At 35.0% G+C, this 19,536-nt stretch overlaps 3 protein-coding genes and 2 pseudogenes across 4 annotated transcripts; all 5 read left to right on the forward strand.

The window, feature by feature from the left end:
* Positions 1-5,823: 5,823 nt before the first annotated feature.
* Positions 5,824-7,244, forward strand: LOC112024498 (uncharacterized). The gene is made up of 2 exons (XM_024057123.2): positions 5,824-6,406; positions 6,817-7,244. The coding sequence occupies exons 1-2, from the start codon at positions 5,972-5,974 to the stop codon at positions 6,985-6,987; spliced, it is 606 nt and encodes a 201-aa protein (XP_023912891.1). The 5' UTR covers positions 5,824-5,971; the 3' UTR covers positions 6,988-7,244.
* An 879-nt stretch (positions 7,245-8,123) lies between these two features.
* Positions 8,124-11,890, forward strand: LOC136069218 (UDP-glycosyltransferase 73C12-like; annotated as a pseudogene).
* Positions 11,891-11,895: 5 nt separating this feature from the next.
* On the forward strand, positions 11,896-13,080 carry LOC112024495 (anthocyanidin 3-O-glucosyltransferase 4-like; annotated as a pseudogene).
* Positions 13,081-14,803: 1,723 nt separating this feature from the next.
* Positions 14,804-16,200, forward strand: LOC112024501 (uncharacterized). The gene has a single exon (XM_065777531.1). The coding sequence runs from the start codon at positions 14,896-14,898 to the stop codon at positions 15,751-15,753; it is 858 nt and encodes a 285-aa protein (XP_065633603.1). The 5' UTR covers positions 14,804-14,895; the 3' UTR covers positions 15,754-16,200.
* A 953-nt stretch (positions 16,201-17,153) lies between these two features.
* Positions 17,154-18,919, forward strand: LOC112000008 (UPF0496 protein At1g20180). Of its 2 annotated transcripts, none has more exons than XM_024032114.2 (2): positions 17,154-17,329; positions 17,596-18,919. In XM_024032114.2, the coding sequence occupies exons 1-2, from the start codon at positions 17,269-17,271 to the stop codon at positions 18,654-18,656; spliced, it is 1,122 nt and encodes a 373-aa protein (XP_023887882.2). In that variant the 5' UTR covers positions 17,154-17,268; the 3' UTR covers positions 18,657-18,919. The 2 variants fall into 2 exon arrangements, with proteins under 2 accessions (XP_023887882.2, XP_065633602.1); XM_065777530.1 differs by having other exon boundaries at positions 17,159-17,329; positions 17,600-18,919.
* The last annotated feature ends 617 nt before the right edge of the window (positions 18,920-19,536 follow it).

Raw genomic sequence — 19,536 nt, forward strand, 5'->3', positions numbered from 1 at the left:
TCCGATCACCGGAGTTGTTGGATTGGGTGGTGGTGGGTCGAGTATAGGCGGGTGGGCGAGTTTCTTGGACACCCCTTCCTAACCACTATATTTTATTTTAAATTGCCAATAGTTGTATTTTTTAAATCTCCCAACGATCATATTTTCTAATAATCTCCTTTTTTTTTTTTTGGCAAACATATTTAAATTTCAATTATTTTAGTCTTGTGCAAGTCCTTAAAAAATTAATCAAATCTATATTACTTTTGACATTTATCAATGGTAATACAATTCATTTGTTTATTAATTTTTAGGCAAAAATGCATTTTTGGTTCCTACATTTTGGGCCGATTCTCGATTTGGTCTATAAATTGATTTTGCTCCTAGGTTAGCCCTGATTTCGAAAAATCATTTTTATTTTGGTCCCTACCGTCAACCCAGTAATGAAAACCTCCTACGTAGTAGACGGAATGCCCTGTTTGTTGATGTAGAGCTGACATGACCATTAAAATATTATTAAAAATAATTATTTGGCATTTTTAAATGACACATCGCGTTTAAAATTTTTAAACAAAGCCACATCAAAAATTTATATAAAAAAAGAAATTAAACTTTTAAAAATAAACCTTAAATCTAATTTAATTAAAAAAATTATTACTTATCATTATTAATTTCATAAGACCATTACAACTTGTTCTTCGTGTTCTTCTCAATCAAACCTAGCAACAAAGAACTTAAACCCGGCAACCAATAACTCAAATCCATATCACAACAACACAAACGAAAAAAGAAAAAGAAAAAAAAAAGAAAAGAAACGGAGATCAAATACAAACACAGACCCAGATCACAAATAGACATCAAACACAGAGCCGAATCACAAATAGAGATCAAACACAGACCTAGATCACAACAACACAAACGAAAAAAAAAAAAAAAAAAAAAAANTTTTCAGTTGCTCAAACTTGAATTTCACCAATCATTGCTCTTTATTCGAGCACCCACAATCTTAGCTCACTCATCTTCAATTGAAGTCACCTCCAGCCCTCCCATGTTATGGATTTTAAATGCTTTGGATGAACATGATCAAGAATATATAACATTTAATATTTTACCTATAGCATACTCACACAAATATTCCTTGATTGAACTTCATAATTCAGTCATGGTTGCTACTTGCTTGCCTTATAGCCTTCTTGTAATTTTTTTTTCCTTTGGTTAATAAATAAATAAAAACAAAAACAAAAACTCAAGCTCAATAAGCGATTAGGCTTAGAGCATGTCGAGAATCTTAGCTATATTTTATTTTCACTCCATTTTGAGAGTAAACAATTACTTTCACATTTTGCCTACTATACTTTTTTAAATACACTTTTTAACAGACTTTTTTATTATATCTCAATCTCATTTAAATATTATTTATGCACTTATTCTTTATTCATTTTTTAATCTTCTTTTATTCATTCCTAACCATAGGGTTGTTCATGGATCGGACTGGGTTGGCTTTGTGCCCAACCTAGACTTGACCTAAAAACTTTGGGTGGATAAAAACACAACACGAAACTGACCTAGAAGATCTCGTCGAATCGGCCGGTTCGGGTCTTATCGGTTTTGGGTTTTATCATTAGGGCCGATATTTGGCTGGATCTGTTGAGATCTATCCAATATTTGGCTGGATCTGTCAAGATCTGGCTGATATTTGGCCAGATTCGTCAAGATCTAGCCGAGTCCATCAAGATTTGGCCTAGATTTCATCGGATAACAATGAGATCTCACTAGATCTCAACAGATCTCGATAATATCTCATTGGATCTAGTCCGAAATGCTTGAAAATCGTCGGAAGAATTGATGTATTCGACTGGGTCAGGTTTCACGAGTTTTGAAATAGGAGACCTGTAATTGACCTGTTGGGGTTGTGTTTAGGGAGGTTGGGACTCGCATCCGATCACCGGAGTTGTTGGATTGGGTGGTGGTGGGTCGAGTATAGGCGGGTGGGCGAGTTTCTTGGACACCCCTTCCTAACCACTATATTTTATTTTAAATTGCCAATAGTTGTATTTTTTAAATTCCCAACGATCATATTTTCTAATAATCTCCTTTTTAAAAAAAAAAAAAAAAAAAAAAAGAAACAGAGATCAAACACAAACACAAACCCAGATTACAAATAGAGATCAAACACAAACTAAACCCAGATCACAACCCAAACCAAAATCATCAGCGAGCCCAACCACTAATCCAAAAAACAAGCCATAAAAAACAAGTTACCATTAAACACAAAAAAAGAGAGAGAAGCAAAAATAACTACAAAAGGCATAAACAAGAATCAAGCAAACATAACAACTACATACAGGATAGGTACAACTCATATATCATTAATCTAGCCTCAACAAAAATCCCAAAAATTCTGAGCATCAAAGGACATTAATAAGTAGAAGCTAAGCATGGATAATGAGGTAAACTAGTAGTAGCTTGAGCTGTAGATATCAAGGGCGGCAGTGCTCTTCTTCATCGAAAAAGGCGACCTCATCACTGAGATTAGAGAGAGTTTGGATCAGATCAGAGTTTGGCAGATCAATAGATGAATGAGTTCGATGGCAATGACCTCATCACTAAGATTTGAGAGAGTTTGGGTCAGATCGGAGTTTGGCATATCAGCGGAGATGAGATTTTGAGAGAATTTAGGTCTGAGAGAGATTTCGTCGAGGGTGAAGAGAGAAAGAGAGAATTAGAGATAGAAAGAGTTTAGAGTTTGGGTCTGATCGTTTATGAGGTTAAAAGAAAAAGAAAAAGAATTAAAAGGATAATTTTTTGTTTTTGTTTTTTTAAATAATTTTAATTAAATTAGATTTAAGGTTTTTTTTTAAATTTAATTTCTTTTTTTTTTTAATAAATTTTCTGATGTTCTTGTGTTCTTGTGATCAGTGTTCATGTTCTTGTTTATTTTTATTCAAATATGAATTGATGTATTTTTATGTTTTAAATTTTTTTAAAATTAATTTTTTTAATTAAATGTTGACATGGATGCTGACATTGTATTTTTTATTATTACTTTTTGGCTGCGTCAATATTTAATATGTCAGTTATGCACTCCGTTTGCCACCTCAGATTTTTCTGTTACTGGGTTGACGGAAGGGACCAAAATAAAAACGATTTTTCAAAATCAGAGATTGACTTAAAAGCGAAATCAATCTAGGGACCAAATCGAGAATCAACCCAAAATATAGGGACTCAAATTGCATTTTCATCTAATTTTTATCTTTTTATCTTGGCGTAAATGCTCTTTTCATCCCTACATTTTGGGATCATTTCTATTTTGGTCCATACATTTCTATTTTACCACTTTTAGTCCCTAAACCAATTAACGCATGACATTTAAGTCCTTACCGTTAGCCAACTAACAGGAAAAACTGAGGTGGCAGACAGAACACCCTATTAGTTGACGTGGCGCTGACGTGACGCTAACATGGCGATTAAAATATTATTAAAAAAAATATTATTTGGTATTTTACAATTTAAACAAAAAAAAACAAAAAAAAATTAAAAAACAAAATAAAACTCAATCCCAAGACCCAAAAAAATTAAACTCAATCCCAGGACTTCTCAAACCCAGATTGGTCTTTAATTTCCTTATATTTTGTTTTCTTTACTCTATTTAGTACCAAAAAAGCTGAGACCTTCCAAATTTGAATGTCAAATCAATGTAAAGTTTTCTCGTTTTTTGGTTGTTTATGCTGAGTCCCATTTTTTGCATCGAAATCCAACTGGGTTTGAAGTCTAATCCCAGTTTTCCTTGTCTACAAAGCTATCAGAGTCCACAGATTTGATTCTTTGCCTCAACTTGATCATTGACAAGAGAAACGCTTCTTTTTTTCAATCTGGGTATTGAGAAAGTCACTTCATTTATAAGTCTTGTAACCTCTTTTTGCAATATTTTTTGTGTTTACATCTGAAAGCTTGAAATTGAAAATTTCTCTATCAAACATGGCCAATCTTGTTCCAGCATGTACCCGATCCACCAAGGCAAAAATCTCTCTCACGTCGGTGTACCCACCTCCAACATCTCCGATCTGTCGCCGGCGAAGCCAATCTATGGGTTTGGGTTTTGATTTGTGGAGGAGGAGCATTACTGATTTGGTTATGGGTTTTGAGGAGCGAGACGTGTACGTTGCGATTTGGGTTTTAGTGGTGGTCAATTTGAGATTTTGGGTTGCCACGGTGGACATCAGCGTGGGGTCATGGTGCTATGAATGGACCTGGGTTCATGGGGCAGCAGATCAAGGTTCTCTCTTGATGTGGAGAAAATGACGGGAACAATGGATTTCGTTGGAAAAATGAACTCGACCTGGGTGAGAGAGAACGATGGCGTTGGAGCCCTGGATCGGAGTGGTCGAGGTTGCTTTGCATGAGGAGTTTTCCATCGAAGAAGGAAGGTAGAGAACATTGGTGCTTTTGTGTTGTTAATGGCGGATTTGGGTTTGTTGATGGTAGATTCGGTGCTGTTGATGGTGGATTTGGGTTTGTTAACAGTGGATTTGGTGTTGTTGATGGCGAATTTTGGGTTTTTATTTTTATTTTTATTTTTTATATTTTTTTATTTTTATGCAGATTTGTATATTTTTCTGGATTTATGGGTTTGATTTCCTAGAGGTTTCAATGTTGATTGTATTGGAATTTTTTGTGCTGAGATTGATTTTGAGTGGGTTTGTCAATTGGGTTTGTCTTAATTTGGAGAAGAACATGAAGAATGAAATTCATGTTCTGGGTTGGAGGCTTCTGGGTTTGACATTTTTCTGGGTTGGAGGTTTGATGATTTTTCTGGGTTGGTTTTCTCATGTGGGTTTGGGTTTGATGATTTTTTCATGTTCTGGAGGTTTGGTGGAGGATAGGAATTTTGTATGAAATTTTGCATTGTTCTGAGTTTGGTTGTTTTTAGATACGGGAAGAACATGAAGAACAGGTTCTTGCATGCCACACTCAATTACGTTACACAATCTATAGGTTTCTGGGTTTGATTTTTGGGATTTAATTTTGTTTTTTCATCTAATTAAAATTTAGATGCTGACATGGTAATTTTTTAATGTCAAAATAATTTTTTTAATTATTATTTTACTATGCGGTTAACCACGTCAGCATTTTCATGTTCTGGAGGTTTGGTGGAGGATAGGAATTTTGTATGAAATTTTGCATTGTTCTGAGTTTGATTGTTTTTGGATACAGGAAGAACATGAAGAACAGGTTCTTGCACGCCACACTCAATTACGTCACACAATCTATAGGTTTTTGGGTTTGATTTTTGGGATTTAATTTTGTTTTTTCATCTAATTAAAATTTAGATGCTGACGTGGTAATTTTTTAATGTCAAAATAATTTTTTTAATTATTATTTTACTATGCGGTTAGCTACGTTAACATTTTCATGTTCTGGAGGTTTGGTGGAGGATAGGAATTTTATATGAAATTTTGCATTGTTTTGAGTTTGATTGTTTTTGGATACAGGAAGAACATGAAGAGCAGGTTTTTGCACGCCACACTCAATTACGTCACACAATCTATAGGTTCTTGGGTTTGATTTTTGAGATTTAATTTTGTTTTTTCATCTAATTAAAATTTAGATGCTGACGTGGTAATTTTTTAATGTCAAAATAATTTTTTTAATTATTATTTTACTATATGGTCAGCGATGTCAGCATTTTCTATTAATTAATTAAATAATAATAAAAGCTTAAATGTCACATATTAATTAATTTAAGAACTAAAACTAATAAAAATAAAATATAGGAATCAAAATAAAAATCACCTTCAAATATAAAGACGAAAAGCACATTTACTCTAACACTTTCCAAGTTTTCTTACCATTAAAAAAAAAAAAAAAAAAAACACCCGCATAGGGTCATTACTCATTAACACAGAGATAGAGAGAGTCCGGGAGCGATCGGTGTTAACTGTGCAAAGCCGCATCGTCCGCCTCACTGTCCTCCCCGCCACTGCCAAGAACAATGGCCACTTCTCGGTCCTTGTACCGTACTACTACTCAGTTCTCCCAAACCCTTCGCACCTTCTCTACCACTACCGCCACCGCCACCACCACCACCAAGCCCTCACATCACAACCACCACCAACAAAACCACAAGTTCCTAGAGTCCCATTCCTATGTCGGTAGCTGGTGGAACTCCGATCGGCCACAGGACCCCAAGGTCGCCGAGCGCAGGCTCGCCCTGCTCCGCCGCAACTACGCCAAACAAGTCAAGCAGGTCCGCAAGGAGTACATCCGCGAGGTCGAGCTCATGCGCCTCGAGCAGCAGCGCAAAGACGAGGCCAGGAGAGAGGCACTTCGATTAGCCAATGAGGAAAAGAAAAAGCTCAAAGCCGAGGCCGCTAAGCTCCGAGCTCATGAGCGCGAGCTCGCAGAGAAAGAGTTCCGCCAAACCCTAGTACGTCTTCTCTCTCTCTCTCTCTCTCTCTCTGTCTCACTGTTTTTATCTTAAATTCTTTATTTTGTGTTTGGTTGCTATGGAAATGTTGGAAAATGGGGGGGGGGGTGGGGTGTGAATTGTGAATCTCTTTACAGATTTAAGTTTTTTGTTTGTTGTGATTAATGTTTGGTTGCTGAGAAAATGTGGGAAAAGAGTTTTGAATATTTAAATTCATGTTTGGTTGCTAAGGAAATGTTGGAAAATATGGGGATGTGATTTATCATTCACGTTTGGTTGCTGAGAAAATGTGGGAGAAGAATTTTGAATAAGTTGAATTGTAGGTTTGTTCATAAATTGGGACAGAATTTTACGAACAAAATTCAGTTACCATTTTGGAGTCTTTACAAGTGTTTGTTGTACAAATGCAGTTGAAGGAAAGAGCTGAGAAGCTTGAAAATTGGAGGATGAAAGAAACAAAGAGGGAAGAGAAGAAGAAAGAGAAGAAAGAGCTGCTTCACCGGAAGAGTTCCTTGTGGATTGACGAATCTGAATTGGAAAAGAAGATACTTGAGGCTATTGTTGATACTACACCCCTCTGATTCTTTCACTTTTCATTTTGTATTTTTGGATGGGAATACTTTTTTTGCTTTTAGTTGGAATAATGTTTAAGAAGCATAAAACAATCAAGGCTCTGTCCCTTTTTTATTAACATTTTGAAGCCTCGAAGCATTTTTTGTGCTAGAATATGTAGCTTAGTCATGTTTTGTGTATCGGTGTTTATCAATGTAGCCATTTAACATGCAGCTTTGTTTGAAATAATGTTTTAGCTTAATAGATTGAAGAGATTTCTTTTTCAGAGAGAGGGGGAGGGGGGTGTTTTGTAGGAATTAAGTTCTCTTTCTTTTGGCATGTGAGTGTATGGATGTGGTCGCTTTTATGAACATATAGGTCATCCCTTCATATTGATCGGTGGGGCTTATAGTACGTGATCCATTTGCATAGAACTATATATATAATTCTATCGGACTGTGCATGTGCTAATAGATTTTTCCTCTATGGCTGCTTCTGTTGGCCCTTGCTTTAAGTGCCTGCACTACCTTGGATTCTGTGGAGCCAAAAGTAATGGTTGAAACACAAAATCATGTGATGAGGTATAAATTTTTTGTCAATTTGGATTATGCATCATTAACAATGGGAAGATTATTCTAAAAAAAGATTGTTTTTTATTACATAAATCTCTTGATAAATTCGACAGGCAACCCTAGGGTTCTTTGCTTTATCAAATGATCTGGAAGATGATGTCAATCACCTTATCAACAACCTTATCACTCTCTTATGTGAAATTCTTCTCATATGGTATTCTATAATCAAAAGGTCTTTGCTTTTCCTGACTTGGATATTCCTTTGAAACAATAATGTTTCTTCGTCTTTAGAAGTTTTGGTAAAAAATGCAATATATTAAGTGATTAGATAATTTGCTTTTGCCGTCACATTCGTCTAATATCTAAATAGAGTATTTTCATAGAGATTTTGGTTCCTTTTTTTGAATTCTATATTTTTAACTTGATTTTTTTGAAAAAATTTAACTGGAAGTGTATTATTGTATTTTTCAAGGTTGCTTTTTTTGAATAAGAAGTTCTAATTCTGTGGAAGCACTCCCAGTTGCTGAGGTTTCTTAACCATGCCTGTGTAATGTGTCACTTCTTGCTTAATAATGCTTTTGAGCTTGAACACTATGGCTGTTTCATGCGTCTTTCAGCATGTGAGTGCATGTACCTGGTAAATATTATGAATATATAGCTGATCCCTTCGTACTGATCTAATTTTAATTGAAAGAGTGAAGAACAGTGGAGCTTATAATATGATCCACATTTGCACANTTGCACGCCACACTCAATTACGTCACACAATCTATAGGTTTTTGGGTTTGATTTTTGGGATTTAATTTTGTTTTTTCATCTAATTAAAATTTAGATGCTGACGTGGTAATTTTTTAATGTCAAAATAATTTTTTTAATTATTATTTTACTATGCGGTTAGCTACGTTAACATTTTCATGTTCTGGAGGTTTGGTGGAGGATAGGAATTTTATATGAAATTTTGCATTGTTTTGAGTTTGATTGTTTTTGGATACAGGAAGAACATGAAGAGCAGGTTTTTGCATGCCACACTCAATTACGTCACACAATCTATAGGTTCTTGGGTTTGATTTTTGAGATTTAATTTTGTTTTTTCATCTAATTAAAATTTAGATGCTGACGTGGTAATTTTTTAATGTCAAAATAATTTTTTTAATTATTATTTTACTATATGGTCAGCGATGTCAGCATTTTCTATTAATTAATTAAATAATAATAAAAGCTTAAATGTCACATATTAATTAATTTAAAAACTAAAACTAATAAAAATAAAATATAGGAACCAAAATAAAAATCACCTTCAAATATAAAGACGAAAAGCACATTTACTCTAACACTTTCCAAGTTTTCTTACCATTAAAAAAAAAAAAAAAAAAACACCCGCATAGGGTCATTACTCATTAACACAGAGATAGAGAGAGTCCGGGAGCGATCGGTGTTAACTGTGCAAAGCCGCGAAATTTTATGCGTGTATTATACTACCTTTTTTTTTTTTTTTTTTTTTTGGTTTTAAACTTTCTAGCAATCTTATAATGTTTTTGTCTGGCTGATTGGTTGAATGTCCTATCATGTCTTCCATTATTTTTTATTTGCTTGGACTTTTTAGCAATTTACCGAAGTGATTGGTTTTGTTATTTCACTTAATTCTTGTTTGAAATAGGTTCGCATATCTTCTGCAGAAGCCTTAGGTCAGATGGTTGGCCTTATCGCCTGGACAAAATTAAAGTCAGCTTTACCTAGACTTGTCCCTACTTTTTTGGAATTGTAAGATTTGATACATTAATAATGCTTCAAGTTTTATGTTTATGATGCTGCACTGTGTATATGTTGTGTCCTATCTTTGGTAGAATAGTTTCCTGAATTGGGGTTATACATATATATTCTCAAAAACATGCACATAGAAAACCCATCAACAATATCATGCATATATATGAAAGTCAAAAGGGATGACATTACTATTTTCTGTGCATCAGGTATAAAAAGGATCACGATATTGCCTTTATGGCAACATGTAGTCTCCACATCCTCTTAAATGCCTCTTCGCTTTCAGAAAATGGATCTCCTTTGCTTGATTTTAGGTAATGGACTCCTCATTCTGCTTGTTTGTCTTCCCTAGTAATCGTTTGACGATGTTGGACTTCTTTAACACCTTTCACATCCTGATGTAAGTGTACTGCATTCCTGTCCCTGCCTTGTACTATAGTAATATGAGTTTTAGCCTTTAAGGTAATTTAGCCTTGTAACATTTTTCCTTTTAAGGTGGGATTTATTTTGTCATTCTAGGGTAATTTGGGAGAAGTGGAAAACTTTTGACAGAACTGAAGAGAATGTTCCTAGAAACATGATTCCTTGTAGCAAGTCCAGTTATTACTTAAAATGTAATTGGATTTTTACCATCTCGCTAAGATTTTTTTGATCTTGTGACATTGTTTAGCAACCTTTCTCTTGACATAGGAGCTTTTACCGTATTCCCCACCCTCCACCAAAAAAGGAATAAAAAATTTCTCATGAGCTCCTTTTGTTCTTACTAATGGGTGCTACATAGGGCCTTATAATCGTGTTTATGATTTTATTTTATGATGAATTGATGGTCTTTTCTGTTTAAACTTTGTTATGTTGACATATCTGAAAGGAAAAAAACCCTTGATTGCAATAGATAGGGGTGTTTTCTTAGGACTGGGGAGGATGTAGAATTCATGTTGTGGGTTTTTTAGAATTTAGAGGATGCTCTATATGAAAATACTTGGTATAAGCTCTTCTTCTATGTCTTTCTAGGCTTTAACTATGTACTGTAACAATTTTGTTTTATACAGAAACTGTTACTAGTTCATAGACTTTGTAAATATTATACAACATTAAACAACCATTCGGTCTCAAAACACTTTACAAATATTACATACAGCAGTAATTGTTTTGGTGCTGGTTTATTCTTGTGATGGTTTGCAGGAGCTCACAGTTATCCTGTCAAGTCTTCTCCCAGTAGTTTGCATTAGTAGTGACAGCAAAGAGCACTCTGATTTCTCAATGGCATTGAAGATGTAATTACCAATTCTGTTTTGTGTAAATTCTTTCATTATAAGAACCTCCATTTCTTCTAGTTAGTGTTGAAGTCCACTACTTTTTCAAGCTTTCAAATTTGTTGAATTTATGAGGGTTTATTTTTTCTCTTTAAATTAATTTTAGCCAGTGGTTTGACCTTTTTTTTCTTCTTCATAGGACTGGCAGCAAGTTATTATTTGGTTCGTTTCTGAAATTTTTGTTTCTAACATTTCCTGTTTTCAATTGGAAGGATTAACATCTCATTTTCTTCTCCTGGTTTCCCTGCTACCCCTCTCCCTTGGCATTGTTATTACTAAACAGTTGTAGCTATGCTGATGGATGTTGTTTCTTGCCTTAAGCAGTGTTTATCATGTCAGTGTGCTGTCTTACATTTGATGATGATATTTATTCTAATTTGGCACTGGACATCTAGATTTTATATTTGAATGCATGTTTGCTTTGTGACAGACATTTAATGAAGTTCCGTGCTCCTCCAAGTTATCCCACTTCAATTTCCATTTGAAGAGGCAGCAGGAATACCAGAAGGATGTGACAATCTTGACAAGCTGCCTTCTATAGAATTGGGCACAAGTTTCTTCACATCAACCGGTGGAAATTTTGTTTGAGAAGCTGACACCACAATCAAGCTGCATAATCTCCAACTTGTGCTTGCCTTGGACAAGTGATATTGCTCGCAAATTTCACATTCCAAGGATTTCTTTCCACAGAGGTAGTTGCTTTTGTCTCTTGTGCTTTCACCATTTACGTGTTCACAAGGCTCAAGAGAAAATATCCTCTGAGTCAGAGTATTTTATCTTGCCTTGCTTGCCTGACCATGTAGAATTTACTGAATCCTAACTGCCTTTTCCTAGAGATTCAAGAATGAAGAGACTTAGTGAGAAAATGGTAGCAGCTAACTTAGACTCATATGGGGTCATTGTAAATACTTTTGAAGAGTTGGAGTCAGCATATGTCAAAGAATACAAAAAAGCATGGGAAGACAGTCTGGTGTGTTGGCTCTATTTCGCTTTGTAACCACCCCTCTTAATGTCATCTGACTCAAACCAATCATCAACTGTGCCATTGATTTTGGACTCCCTATCCAACTAGTCTAACTCCAATTGCCTCCATGAGGCCTGCTTGCCAGAAGGATGTGAAAACATCGATACAGTCCGCTCATGTGGCTTAGGAACTTCTTTGATGTTGTTAGTAAGTTACAACAACCACTAGAACAATTACTTGAAGAGATGAAACCTAGTCCAAGCTGCATAATAGCTGATTCTCAGCAAAAAAAAAAAAGAAAAAAAAAAAAAAGAAGGAAGAAGATGCATGATAACTGATAAGAATCTTGCTTGGACATGTGATATTGCTACCAAGCTTGATATACCAAGACTTTTATTTGATGGAACAAGTAGTTTCAATCTCATGTTGTCATAATATACTTGCATCCAAGGTCAATGAGAGTACTAGCGTCTCTGATTTAGAGCCTTTTGTTGTGCCTAGTTTGCCTGATCAAATTGAATTAACTAGAGCACGGTTACCTACGAACTTGAATACAAGCTTGAAGGATTTCAAAGATCTTCATGAAAAGATAAATGCTTTAGAAGGAGCCTATGGGGTCATGGTTAATAGTTTTGTTAACTGTGACCAAAATATGTTAAAGGGTATGGTAAGACAAATGGAGATAGAGTTTGGTGTATTGGGCCGGTTTCACTTTCCAACAAGGCAGACTTGGACAAGGCTTAGAGAGGTAACAAGTCCTCAATTGATGAAAACCAGGGCCTCAAGTGGCTTGACTTGTGACCTCAAAACTCTGTTGTTTATGCTTGTCTTGAAAGTCTTTCTCGCGTTATATTATTACAACTAACAGGGCTTGGTTTAGGATTAGAAGGGTGTGACCAGCCATTGATCTAGGTGATTAGAGAAGATAAAAATGGGGAGATTAAGAATTGGATAATGGAGGATGGCTTTGAAGAAAGGACAAAAGCAAGAAGCCTCTTTGATCTGGGGTTAGGCTCCACAAGTACTAATCTTGTCACACCCTGAAATTGGAGGATTTTTGATAAATTGTGGTTGGAATTCAACGCTATAAGAGATTTATGCTAGTGTGCCAATGTTAACATGGCCTATGTTTTTTGCTTATCAATATTTTTAATGAGAAGTTGGTGAGAGAGTGGGGGCTAAAATTGCTATTCCCTTAGGGGATGAATAGAAGTTTCGGGTATTGGTGAAGAGGGAGGAAGTTAGGGAGGCGATGGAAAGATAGCGACCGAAAGAGAAAGAAAGGGAAGATAGACAAGAGAGAGCAAGAAAGCTTGCAAAGATGGCAAAGACAGCAATAGAAGAGGGAGGATCTTTTTACCTTGACATTGCATTGTTAATTGAAGATATTAGGAAACTATCCATGGCACTTAAGGCTCATGAGATATTTGTGGCTACACTATCTGAATTATAAGTAGCTTGTGAACTTTCATTTTCTACTTTTTAAGAGAAATTTCTAAAATGTTAATACAAGATGATCTTCCCAATTTTATAACAAACTGAGAGAATCATTTTTTAAAGATAAATAAGAAGATAACTTTTAATTTTTAATTTTTTTTACATCATTACAATTGATGGAAAAGGATCATATTCATACATTATCATAAATAGTGACACTTACATATTTGGGATGTTAGTGTACCCTTCAATATTAGCCAATAGGCTCAATAAAAGTTATTAAAAAAAATTAGATACAACTTTTAGTTGTAGTACATTAAATTTCCAATTAATTTCAAATTCATAGCTACAATAACCTGTACAGTACAAACAATATTATCTTTTCCGATAAAAATTAAATTCAATACACATATGCTTAAATTTATTTTAGAATTCTAAGTCACTGTACCTACAGAATTGCACATGTATTTTATCTAAGCTATAATATTACACCACCAAATGAAAGTTGATCATGAGTTATGATCACACACACGTGCGCAAACAATTATATTACTTTGTTTAGTTGTCATTAACTTTGTAGTGGGGATTGTATAAAAAAATAATAATAAAAAGCTTTGTAGTGGGGCATAGCCACAGGGGAAGTGATGGCATTAGCTGTGTGTAAAATGTTATGAATGGACTACATTTAAAATGACAATATATCCTTCACATCAAAATAAAGTCCTTTTTGGTATTTCTTCTTTAAAAGAAAAAAAATCCTTTTTGGTAATTTGCATCCACAACAAAAAATTTATAGTTTTCAAACCGCAATTTTTACATAGTTTACCAAATATTTAATTGTAACTTTCAAAATCGTGTTTTCAAAACACACATTTTAAAAATATTAATTTTTAAAAAAACGTAATTTTCAAAATAATCTATTCAAATAGATCTTAAATCTTATAAATGAAGACCAAAATCTTTCTAGTCTAGACTAGAAAGCTTTCACCCCAAAATTTAATTATACTAGCTTACAATCTCATAGTACAAATTGGTGCATATAAAAAATAAGACTTTTTTTTTAATCAGATAAAAAAATAAGACCTAGAAACATATTAAATGAAGTACCAATGTTCATTTTTGAATTTTTGTCTACTCCTAAAAAACCGTTGTAATAATTTGCAATATAAACTATGTATTTGGTTCTTATTTTTTACCTAATATATCAATTTAGTCCATAATCTCTCAATTGTGTCAATTTAGTCCGGAATGTGTCAATTAAATCTATGCTGTTATTTATTGGAATGAAATTACTGACCTGACAAACGACAAAAATAATAAATTAACTTTTGTTGATGTAACAATAAACTAATTTATTATTTTTACTAGTTGTCATGTCAGCAATTTTTATTCAAAAGAAAACGACATAAGATTAAATTAACAGGACACTGAAATCGTGTAAATGATAGAAATCATAATTTACTTTTTATTTTTTGGTTGTATTTATCTCTTAAATTTATAACAGTAAAAAGTAAAAACTAAAAATTAGGAAAGAAAATATATTTCTGGTCAAAGAAAAGGAAATATTAATCTTTATCTAAGAGAAAACGACATGAATTAAATTAACATGATACTAAAATTATGTAAAGGATAGAAATGGTAATTTACTTTTTATTTTTTTGGTTGTATTTATCTCTTAAATTTATAGCGTAAAAACTAAAAACTAGGAAAGGACGTATACTTCTGGTCGAAGGAAAGGAAATATACGAGTGCGGTATAATAAATTAGTAAAGACAAAGAGGCGTGTGATTTCCATTTCCTGAACATGAAAAAGACGATTTGACCCTTACTTTGCAAACAAAGAAAGACAGGGCTTGCTTACTCATTCGGCCCATTTCTCAAAAATTGTCAATGTCGAACAGCGACTCAGATCACCGGGAAGACGACCTTCAGTCAATAATCCTCGAGCAACGCCGCGAGTTCATGGCGGCGCAAGCCCTAGACTCCGACCTCGAGTTCGCCTTCCATCTCCAACTCCAGGAAGCCCTCGCCGCCTCTCTCGCCCTCCAACCTTCCACTTCTACTTCAACTTCCTCAATTCTCGAACCTCAACACACCTCCACAGAAAACGGCGGCGTTTCGAGCTTCGCTGTTCTCCAATCCGACGAACTGGCGAAATTGGTGCAAGAAGTGAAGGACCGGGAAGCGAGCGAGTTGGAGATGCGGAGAGTGAGGGAAGATCTCAACCGTCGGATCCACGACGAGAAATTCGCGCGCGAGATACTGAGAATTCCGGAAGATGACTGGAAGGAGTGGGGCGACAATTACGAAAAGCCCCTCCTCGGCGAGGGTTGCTCGAAATCGAAACCAGTGGTTGACAACAACAACAACAACAACAACGACGCCGTTTTCAGAATTTACACGAAAGGCTTGGTGAGCGTGGAAGAGATTAGGGGTGTGAAAACTGCGTTGGCGGGAATAGGCGTGGCGATCTGCGATCCGAGTGATAATGTGATATTCGAAGTGAGGAAACCACTTGTGGGAAATGGAATGAGCAAGAATGCTGCGGAGGCCAAAGCTTTGATCGATGGCTTAAATGCTGCTATCGCTTTGGAGTTGAAGCGTGTCACTGTTTATTTCGACTACAACCCGCTTTACCAATTTGTATGCCTCTCTCTCTCTCTCTCTCTCTCTCTCTCTTCCTCGGTTTTCGTGTTTTATTTTTTTTTTAATTTTATACCTGTTTTATTAGTTTTATTTTATGTATGAATTAAATTAGAAAAGTCTGCCAAAATGACACAATTTTTGCCACTGAGAAAAAGTTGGGTCAAGGTGAGAGTGATCATATACTACTTTGAGTCAACTCCTTCATAGTGTGCCCACAAATGAACTGATAGTTATTACAAGTGTCATGAGTCTTGACACTTCAAAGGCTTTTTAAAAAAAAAAAAAAATCAAAGCATTGGTTGTTATGAGCAGTTTATTCACATTTATTCTTCATGATTTTAGTGCAAAAAGTGGGAAATGTGGGTCTATAATAGTTACATTTGGGAGAGGCTTAAGTTCATTGCTTTCTGTGCACTAGACCAAGATGCTGTCACAGGGAAAATTTTGGACACATGGCAACATCTTACTGGCTCTGCTGCACAGGGCACTAAACCCAAGCTGAACCCGTGTACTGTGCTCTCCGAGTGTGCTTGTTCCCCTCCTTCCTTACCATGAACCGAAAATCGAATACTCTTAATGATAACTGAATACTCTGCTGAGTGACAGCTATTCAGCCATGTTATACAAAGTTAATGTGGATGCAATGAGAGCTTCTGTGTACTCACGCATTCTTCCCCCCAAGCTTAACTTGGCTGAGAATTTCTGATTTCGTTTGCTTAGTAGACCCACATATATGAGCACCTCATCCCTTGGGAGCACATGACTCAAATACTTCACGCAAAATGCGTGCAGTTATCAATCATTATCTAACTAACTTGTATTACCAATAATTTTCTTCTTAATTTGAAAATAAGAATAAAAACCATTAAGCACCTAAATATGGTGGAGAAATTATATGATTTTTCGTCGTGGATCACGTCACTTATCTACTATTTCACTAAAAAACTTCCAACTATTTAAGATGGCTAAGTCAGTTTATGATAAAAAAAAGCTTAAACAGATTCCTGAAACTTGACTCAATAATTTTAAATAGTTGGGAGCTCTTAGTGAAATTGTGGGCAAGTAACGTGGTCCACCATGCTGGATTGTATAATTTCTCACAAACATGAAGGTCTATCCCCATGATTCATTGATTCTATCTTCAAAATTTTCGTTCTGTTGTAAACTTGTAATGTAAAATACACGGTACAGAAAGTTAGGGACAGTTTTATATATATATATATATATCTACCCAAGAAGACCAAGGAAAATTTCTAATCTTTATCTCAAGCTTAAGAGGAACTTCAAATTTACAAAACTCATCACCTACTGCTTTTTCCTACAAACTCCGTGAAAAAACATCAGCCTCTGTTTCGGAGCAGATTACACGTAGAGACTAGAGAACACGACGTGTGAGGGACGCTAACGTGTGACAAAAGTCATAAACAATTTGAGCCGGTGCTATAACTATGCCAACTGGACTTCTTCTCTTTTTCTTCTTAGCTTCTCTTCAAGCCGTGAAAGCTAGTTATATATATATATATATATATTCCGCAACATACCTATCCTACAACTTTTAATCCATTTTTTTTCAAGATACGATCCAGCTTACACTTTTTATTTTAATCTTTCAACAACATGTCCCAGATGAGAAAGAGTATTCGTTGGCCCAAGTTGAAATCTCCCTTCAGAAGTGCTGGTTAGTTTTCAACATATCTATCTTTCTCTTCTCTCTTTTTCATAAAGTTTATGGCATATTTCTACCAATTCCTTTATGGGTTTGAAAGGTCTTGGAATTATGTATATTGGGTTAAGACTATTTTTTATGTTAAGTTTGGTTGGTTTTATTTCTTCATGGTTGTAGTTTTGAATTTAACACTGAGAAAAAGTTTCGAGATCCTATATTCATGTTTAAAAGTGATTGATTGATTGATTGTTGTTGTTGTTCTTAATGTTTGTTCTCAGGCAGATCACCGAAAGAAGATGCCAATAGCTTGGCAAGCGTAAATGAAGAATACATGGAAGCTTTCAGAACAAAATCTTATACAGAAATGTGGGACAAAGTTCATGACCAGATAGCAAGTACAAGCATGAAGAGACCTTCTTCATCGACTTCTCTTTCACTTCACACGCATCTCTCTGAAAGCTTACTTGAACCGCGGCAAGAAACCCTAGCGGACATGATACAAGGCATGGATCTTCATCACCTTCTAATTGACTATTTTAAAGCCAGCTTAGAAGCATGTAAAATTTGCGAGATACTCCTTCAAAGTGTACATCAAACGCATGCTAATTATCGGAAAATCAAAAGAGTTATCAAGCTATGTAGAAGTGTGCACGATTCTGCAGATTACACTGATGACCAATGTCAGGTTATTTTTGGAAAGCTTGCTGCATTTGCATCAATGAAAAACCCGTTATCGATTATTAGCCCGGAACAATTTCGTGAAACTCGTGATGGCTACAAGGTGTTGCTCCAAAGGCTTACATCAAAACATAGAAAAATTAAAAGGAATGCAAGATTTGGTAAAATATGGAAGAAAGTTGGGGGGGTTGGCCTTGTTATGTTTCATAGTGCAATTCTGATTCTGTTGCTACTCCTTGCATTACATAGCATTGTGGGAATTGTGGTTGCACCAGCGCTTCTTGCTTGTTCCTTGGGTCTATGTACGAAGAAAATGAAGGGAACTTGGGGAGGGCTTAAGGCAAAGTTGCTTGGAAAACTTGGTGAGCAAATTGATGTTGCTGCCAAAGGGGTTTATATATTAGTCAATGATTTTGATACGATGAGTCGGATGGTTAAGAGATTACATGACGAAGTAGAACACCGAAAAGCTGTGGCGGATATATGTGTTAAGAACGGAAAATCTGAGATATTGAAGGAGGTTGTGAGGGACTTTCATGTCCATGAGTCAAGCTTCCTGGAACAATTGGAAGAGCTTGAAGAACATATCTACTTGTGCTTTCTCACAATAAACAGATCTAGGAGGCTTGTAATTCAAGAGATAATGGTAGCCCACCATTGACAAACACATATTTATATATTTTTGTGATCATGTTTGTGAAGGTAGGTACTAATCATATGCAAATAGATAGTGACAGTTCATGTTGAATCATAAGAGTCTTGTTTGAGATGAAATTCCTCACGATTGTTTTGTTGTGGGATAGATTTTGTCAATCAACAAAGAAGAGACCTTTTACGGTGAAGACTAATTACAGATGTTTTTAAGTTTTCTTTGGACAATTCAGATGGTACAGACGTTTATAATTTACTCAAGTTCTTTTGAAACATGATTTGTAATTTATTTATGCCTAGACATGGCTTTAACACTTTGTCAAATTATGAAATTCTATATTCTTCCTTTTCGGGCTCCTCATTGCAGATCGAGTGACTGTTCTCATGGTCCTATAATCCTATTGCTTTCTACCAAAAACAAAATCCTATTGCACAAAATGACAGCCCGAGTCATTTAATACTTTATAACAATAGAAAGAACATTTTATCAAGAATTTTGTAGCACAATTGGTACTTTTTGTGTTTTCAAGAAAGACATCCATTATTCAAATTCTCGTTCCCTGAACTATCCAAGTAAGTAAAAAAGAAGAAGTAGAAATCACATGATTATTGCCAATTAAAAGTCTGATTAGTTTTTTTGTGTGAACAAATTGTAAAAATTCAGTCCATCAGACCATGACCAATCATTCAATCTACCCATGCCTTTATTCTTCAATTTTGGCTACTTAGGAAGGAAGCTTTTCCTTTTTGATAAAATAAAAAAAATAAATAAAAAATAAAAAATCTTCAATTTATAAGATATTAATAACGATAGGAAGCTTTTTTTTACATTTCAAATAAAGTTAAGAGATCTAGCAGACATTATAAAGCAAGTGATAGTTTAAGGTGGG

Source organism: Quercus suber, unplaced genomic scaffold (genome assembly GCF_002906115.3).
Source record: "Quercus suber isolate HL8 unplaced genomic scaffold, Cork oak 2.0 scaffold_157, whole genome shotgun sequence".
Lineage (NCBI taxonomy): Eukaryota > Viridiplantae > Streptophyta > Magnoliopsida > Fagales > Fagaceae > Quercus > Quercus suber.